The 7,864-nt window shown below is 38.9% G+C and overlaps 1 protein-coding gene across 1 annotated transcript; it reads left to right on the plus strand.

The window, feature by feature from the left end:
- The first annotated feature begins 6,319 nt into the window (after positions 1 to 6,319).
- On the plus strand, positions 6,320 to 6,511 carry LOC103736484 (keratin-associated protein 20-2-like). Its single transcript, XM_008836001.1, has one exon. It carries the CDS (start codon positions 6,320 to 6,322, stop codon positions 6,509 to 6,511), a length of 192 nt encoding a protein of 63 aa, XP_008834223.1.
- Positions 6,512 to 7,864: the final 1,353 nt, after the last annotated feature.

Here is a 7,864-nt window from a genome sequence, read left to right on the forward strand (position 1 = left end):
TATATATATATATATCTTCATTTGCTTCCTTGAGAAATGATTGGTGAAACACAGCATTTTTTTCCCTTTCAACATTTGCATGTTTTTGTTAAGCATCTACTCTGATTCTCTGGTAAATTTAGTACCAGTTTATTTTTCCTGGTGACCAGTTTTAAGTATGCTAGATACCTTTTTTTCCTGAGTTCCGTATCGACGCCTTTGTTTTCTTCCTTTTTGTAGATTTTCCTTTCATCTCTTTATTTTTCCATTGTGCAAAATCTTCTTAGTTGGGTACATGAAAACATGAACATATTCATCTACTTTCTTCGTGAATGGTGTGTGCGTGTGTGCATGTGTCTGTGTGTGTATATGCGTGTGGGGTGTACGTGTGTGTGACAGCAATTCTGTGCAAGTGGGACACAGGCTGAGGTCCAAGGTTGAAGTAAGGTGTCTTCCTTGATTGCTCTTGAACATATACATTGGGTCAGGATCTCTCATTGTTTAGCGTGGCTGGCCAGCTTGCCTCTGAAATACTCTACCTCTGCCTCCTCTGCTGGGTTTACAGGTGGACCTCCATGATCAGCTGGCTTTTAATTTGGTTCTAAGGATCCAAGGTCCAGTCTTCACAATTGTTCAACAAATGTTTTACCCACTTAGCCCTCTCTCCAGCCCCTAGTCTCATTTTTTGTCTGCACTTCTAAACTTTGTATTTAAATGTCATATATGAGCCAAGGCCAAACATTTTTTCATGGGACTGGAGAGATGGCTCCAGAGAGATGGTTAAGAGCACTTGCGGCTCTTGGCGAGGACTTGGGTTTGGTTTCACCACTAATAACTCTAGTACTGGGGGAACTTGTACCCTTTTCTGTCCTGCATGACCACCTACCCTGATGTGTTGTACACGCTTCCACATATACACATAAACCAAAAATAGATTTAAAAAATTTTCATGTATGTATACTTACATTAGTTTTGTGGCTTGAAGTTTAATTTTGTCTGAAATTCTGTCACATTGACTTTGAATACAGATAAAAGATTTAAAGATTTTAAAAAAGTTATCTTTGCCAGATGTGGTGGCACATGCCTTTAATCCCAGCACTTGGGAGGCAGAGGCAGGTGGAGCTCTGTGAGTTCGAGGCCAGACTGGTCTCCATAGCAAATCCAGGCCAGCTGTGAGACCCTGTCTCAAAAAGACCAAAAAAAATTATCTTTATTTTGCTTGAGCATATCTAGTGTCTAGTTTTTATTTTGCACTGTTTAAATGCTGAACTGTGGAAGGTATGGTCCTATGGCTTCTACTGAGGAGTTTCTTCAACTATCCATCTTCTTTATTACTGTGAGGAATGTTTGCAAACTTCATGGAATACATTATGGTAATTTGGTGATATACTGCTATGAAATCAAGACTAGCAACCAATTCCATTTCCTCAAACCTTAATCATTTGTAGATGTAGAGAATTTCAAACACATCCATTAACATTATTTGTTTGTGACTCTGGTGTTCTTGTGTTTGTGCATACATGTGGAGCAAATCAAGAAAAAAATGAGACTAAACTCTACAGCTGGTAAATGGTTAAACCATGAAACACAAGGACAATGATCGATGTCTTCCCTTTGTCAATATTCACATTTATTATTTATTATTTATTTGTTTAGCTAGCTAGTTAGATTACAGAGCAACTGTTTTTAATTTATCAATACACCTTTAATTTTTGAGACAGGGTCTCTCAGCGAACCCTAAGCTCAACAATTGGTCTAAGTTAGCTGGCCAATAAGTTTCAAGGATCCTCTGTTCTCCCCTTATCTCAAGGCTGGGATTTCAAACTTGGATTCTTATATTTGTGCAAAGTGCACTTTACCAACTAAACCACCACCCCAGTCCCTTTGAAATCATTTCAAAATATCCTTGTTTTAACTAAAAGTAACCCTACTCTGCTATAGAAAACCACAACGAATATGTCCCCTGTAATTGTGTTTTGGTGTGACTTATTAATTTTCTTGCTGTTCTCTTCCAAATGCCTTTCTCAGACTCAAGTGACCATCACTCACCTCCATTCTTAAAGATCAATTTTAAGTTTCTTCAAATGTGTGAGAACATGTGGCATTGTCTTTCTGATGGCAGCATCTATTGTAGTGACCATCTTCCACATTCTTCTTGCTGTGCTGCTTTCTTCATTTTTTAAAAGTTTAATCTTTCTAATTACAACAATAATTAAGTTTATTTATGATATTCCTGCTATTTACAATTTTATAAACTTAGTTACTTTTAAAGTACTGAGACTCATTATGGTATTTGCATACATATATATCATTTTATTTTGCTTCATTCATCCCAATCCAGCACAGCCTTCCTCCTGCCCTTCTCTGCTTCCCTGCCTCCTGTACTGCATTTCTCTCATCCTACCCCCTTAAGAGTGCTTCTCTCAAGGTGCTCTCCACACACACACACACACGCACGCACGCACGCATGCACACACGCACGCACGTACACACGCACTCCCAAATTTAAGTGTAAATGTTGTGTATGACATACAAATTGTATGACAAACAAATCGTGACCTTTTTCCTTTTTCTATTTTTTTCATATTTTATTAAAATATTTTCTTGAAAGCCAGGTGTGGTGGTGCATGCCTGTAACCACAGCACTCAGGAGGCAGAGGCAGGTGGATTTCTGTGAGTTTGAGGCCAGCCTGATCTACAAAGTGAGTTGCTGGGAGCTGGGGCTACAGGGAGAACCTGTCTCAAAAAGACAAAAAGTAAATAATAAATAAATAAAATATTTTATTGAGTTTTTGTGCATTTTATATAGCATATCTTAATCAAATTTAGACCTCCTCCTCAAATTTAGAAATCCACACCCTACCCCCCCTACTGGATTTTATGCCTTCTGTCATATACCTTAAGTCTTATCCAGTCAAACACTTGTGCCAGCTGTCCTTCAGTTCAAGTTCATCCACTGGAGTCTAGTCAGCCTAACTGGAGTCACTGCCTATGTGATATCTGTCTGTATTCTTAAAACATTTTATTATCCTTTGTTTTATTTTCTCTGCATTTGTGCTGGGAGAGGGGTCTGATTTTGCAACAGTACGTATTATGGAGGTCAGGGAAAAGCTGGGAAATCTGATTCTCTCCTACCATGTGGATTCTTGGGATCAAGCTCAGGACCTCAGGTCCACAGCAGGTGCTTTCCATCCACTGAGCCATCTTGGCAGCCCAGCTGCTTTGTTTCTGAGTCCAGAATTTCTTGCTTAGTATGATGACCAGTTTCATATATTTTCTGTGAAGAAATAAATTTGAAGAACACCCCAGGAGAAAGAATGGTACCCCATGCTCATTGACTGGCAGAATTAATAATGTGAAGATGGCTATATTTTGTAGAACAATGTAAAGATTTAATGTAATTCTTCTGGAAATTCCAACTAAATACTTTCCCCCCTCTTTATGTTCATATTTGTTTTTATTCCTCTTGGGTACAATCTGAAGGTTACAGATTGCAGTTACTTAATATTTGCAGAATTTTCAAGCTATTATCTAAAATAATGATTGTTGGACATTTCCACCAAAGGAATGTAAGAGTTCCAATTTCTCCTGATACTTTTTAATATATACTTTTATTGACTTTCAGGCATTTCATGTAATAGATCTTAGTCAAATTTAGATCACAATTCCCCTCTGTGTCCCCCCAGCCTCCCTATCAGGTTTCATGCATTCAGTCTTATATGTTAAGTACTGTCCAATCAAGCATTTTACCCAGATGTGCCTTGCCGCAAGTTCATCCACTGGAGTCTATCTAGACTCTCTAGATATCCTATCTAGACTCTCTCCCTTAAAGATCTACTCTCCCTCACTCCACAGTAATCACTTGCCAGTATTTCCTTGGCTAAGGTTGGGGCCTGCTGCCCATTTCTTCAGTTCTATGGTGTTTTTTGTCTGATTGAGTCAGCATGGTTCTTGTGCATACTGTTACCATTGTTTCAAGATCCTATGACCAAGCTCCCAGAGGTCTGAATGCCTGTTTTTTTTATGTTTGTGCACCAACATTGGCTCTCACAATATTTCTGCCCCCTTTTCCACAATGGTCCCTGAGACATGGGTGGGTGAGGTTTAATATAGGAGTCCTATCCTGGGACATGCACTCTGCAGTCTCTCCTTCTCTAAACCACAGCCACTTGTGGTCTTCTGTATGCATCATATTCTGTCGTATGAACAAGCTTCGCTGGTGAGAGTTGAGGGATGTGCAGTATTCTCTTTACCCCTTGTTTCACTATGTTCCATGAGCCTTAGATATAGAGGTTCCACTATAGATGTGTCACTTAGAGTTGGGCATCTTTCAGACATATAGTCTCTGTGTGACTAGTTGTGGAACTCTGTAATAGCCTCCATCTGTAGCAAAAAGAAGTGTACTTCTTTGATGAGTAGTATATGGTATACTTGTCTGTAAATATAAGGACCCATATTTAGCATACAGTAAAAAAATTCATTTGTCTAGAGATATGACAGAGAGGTACGGTTTTCTCTAGGAACTATGACCTCTCTAGCCATGTGTATTTGGCTACATTACAGTGCCACCCATGAGTTCCCTCCCATTGAGAGGGCTTTAACTCCAATTTGATAGCTCTTCCTTAACCCCTAGATAAAAGTGCCACTAATGCACCAGTAGATATAGTTCGATGTGCCATTTATTTTGGTTATTAGACTTTACAGCTGAGGTGGACCATTGATTGATTTTCTCCCTTAGTAGCTTGTGTAGTATCCTCTAGAACTATGAGGGCTAGTCTTCAGAGAGAAGCTTTCCAAGTCAGGTCTAGCTACAATGCACAATGTCCTGTGTCTGAAGTAAGTCCTGTCTTTAAGAATAGGATCTAAGTTTCAAGTTCTGTGAAGTAATCAAGGGCTGTGGCACTAGGCTGTGTAATTTGGGGAGTCTCTTGGATTACCCTGACCAACAACTGGAAGGAAGGTTTCTCCTGTCTGACATTGCATTTCTTGTTATATAGCCTTCAGCTGTCCACATGCACTCATGTTCAGATATCGCATGGTATTATATTCTTAAGAGACCTAGACAGCACATGTTAAAAATCATAGGAAAGCACAGGAGCCCTGATAAAAATCGTAGGAAAGCACAGGAGCCCCTGATACTCAAAACAATCCTAAGCAAAAGAACTATGCTGTATGACACAACACCTGATCTCAAAGAAACTAGAGAGTCATAGCCATAAAACTACATGGTACTAGCACAGAAATGGAATAAATTCCAAAAATAGAATTCATTTATGAAAGAATATGTTTAGAATAATTCAAATATATTTACATAGTTTTTAATTTTGACCAGATGAAAAAATCCATAATTATTTACAAGACTATTTATTCATGAGCAAGATTCAGAAAATATATGCCTCTAAATGAGATTTATAATTTTTATTTAATTAATTTATGTTTTTAAGTTATTATTCAAAGTAATGGGATTCATTATGAAAAAGTCATGCCTCGGTGTGATTTTACTTACTTTGTTCTTATTACACTCATCATCACCCTCCATCCCTGTGATGGTTTATCTGCATTGCCAACAGGCTAGAACTTAGAATCAGCATGGAAACACATTTGTGGGTATTTCTGTAAGGGATTTTATAGATTTTGTAAACAGAGGTTGGAAGAGCTACCCAAAATGTGGGTGACACCATGTCAGAGCCCGTGGTTCCAGACTGAAGAAAAGGAGAAACAAGCCGAGTATTCTCTCTCTGCTTCTGACTTTGGATAAAATGTGGTCAAGTGCTTCATGCTTCTGCAGCTACGACTTCCCCCACAGTGGAGTGTAGCCAGGACTGTGAGCAAAGTACCCTGTTCCTTCCTTACGTTGCAATTGTCAGGCATTTGGTTCAATACGAGAAAATGCAGATGATGTTTATTCTACAACAACAAAACAAGCAAAAGAACACACCAAGATCGTTTGCCTGTGGAGTGCTGAAAACAAACATCTAAGGAGAAAACCATGCTATGATTTTAGTTTTACCACAGAATTAGGTCATATGTACTCAATAAAACACATGTAGAATGTGGCAGACTCTTGTACATAGAACCAGAATTTCATGGGAAACACCCAATGATTTGACCACAGCATCCTGACACAGGAGCACAATTATCTCAGATATGCCGGCCTTGTTTGTCCACTAAATTGGCACCCGTGATGTTTTCTGAAGCACAGAGGTGAGATGTGAGATGCTGCAATGCCTGTGGTTTCCCTGATAGCCACACAGGTGTATAAAAGGCCCTTGGCGGATGGAGACATCCAGATTCAGGAACCTACTGCTGGTCCTCAACTGAACAGTCCATTTCTGACAACATGTGTTACTATGGCAGCTACTATGGAGGCCTGGGCTATGGCTATGGTGGCCTAGGCTGTGGCTATGGCTGTGGCTATGGTGACTATGGTAGCTATGGTGGCTATGGTGGCTGTGGTCTCTATGGTGGCTATGGCTACAGGTGCTGCCGCCCACTGGGCTGTAGAAGGTACTGGTCCTATGGCTTCTACTGAGGAATTTCTCCAGCTACTCAACCTGTTGGCTTTATCATACAGACTTGCTAAATGTGCCTAGAACTTTTATCGTGTTAGGCATTCTTAAATTTCTTCAAAATTCTAATTTATACTAAAATAAATAATAAATAATGTAGCATGCCCTTCTTAGATCCTCACTGTCAATTAGAATTTGTGGTAACTTACACAAAATTTTACACTATCTTTACAGTGCTCTGTAAAATATGGTCCAGCCATGTTCTCATATTTCATGTAAAGACAAAAACTTTCAAATAAACTAGTTCATTGAAAATACTAAATTCTTATAATTTTATTAAGCAATCTCCATGAATTTGGGATGTATTTTTAAATATTGGTGTTTGCTTGGTTTTACACGTGTGGTTGTGTGGGAATAAGTGGACTGAGGAAGATGGAGAGGGAAGGACACATTTCCTTTAATGTACTTCTCAACTCTCACCACAGAAGCTTTGTCCTACACAAGATGGCAATTAATAGAGATGGACAACTTGTCAACATGTAGAGAATGAGAGGCTTCAGAGTGCTATGCCTTAAATGGGTCAAGTGTTTCATACCTTCTCCTCCTGAGGTTCAGTGTTCACTCTAGAATAAGGGGAAGAAAAATTTAAAAGCCAGAGATGGTAAATAAATAAGAGAAAACTGTGTTTTCTGGACACAACAGGGCAGTTACACATGTGACAGCACACACATCACTCATACAAACCCAAGTCATAGCAAAACCCGCTGTGGAGCCAGGAGGTGAGCAAGAGACCCCTGCACTAGCTGAGGAACTTTTGGCAATAGATAGTTACCAGGAGAGGGAGCGTCACTTTTCTTTAAGAATGTGATGCCAGGTAGGATGACCAGACTGCAGGGGTGGATTCACACACAAAAGCATTTGGAGAACACTAATTAGACTCCATAAACCTTAAAAAAATTAATAGAGGGCATGAAGAGAGGGAGCTTAGGAGGTGATGGATCTGAGGAGGGATGGGGAATTAGATTTAAATATGATTAAAATACATTATATGAAATTCACAGTCAATAAAAATATTGTTAGAAAATATGCATTCATATATCTATAGGCATTTTGGTTGTTTTTGTATCTTTGTTGTTGTGAACAATAGCACAATAAATTTGGTAATGTAGATATTTCCTTGAGATAAAAATGCTTTTGTTTGCTAAATAAAGTTTCGGAAGTATCATAAGTCAGTGTTAGAATTTTTGGGAAGAGTTTCCTGAATGTTTACTGTGATGTCTGTGATAACGCACATCTCAGCAATGTACTAGGTTCTCTTTCCTTTGTGTGGTCTCTAATTTTCTTTCTATTGCAGCCATTTTGTTGACAACTGTAGG

Source organism: Nannospalax galili, unplaced genomic scaffold (assembly GCF_000622305.1).
Source record: "Nannospalax galili isolate Female #2095 unplaced genomic scaffold, S.galili_v1.0 scaffold136, whole genome shotgun sequence".
In the NCBI taxonomy this organism is placed as follows: domain Eukaryota; kingdom Metazoa; phylum Chordata; class Mammalia; order Rodentia; family Spalacidae; genus Nannospalax; species Nannospalax galili.

What these genes read in the sequence shown, in the direction of transcription:
- LOC103736484 (XM_008836001.1), top strand. Translation starts at nt 6,320, where the DNA reads ATGTGTTACTATGGCAGCTACTATGGAGGCCTGGGCTATGGCTATGGT.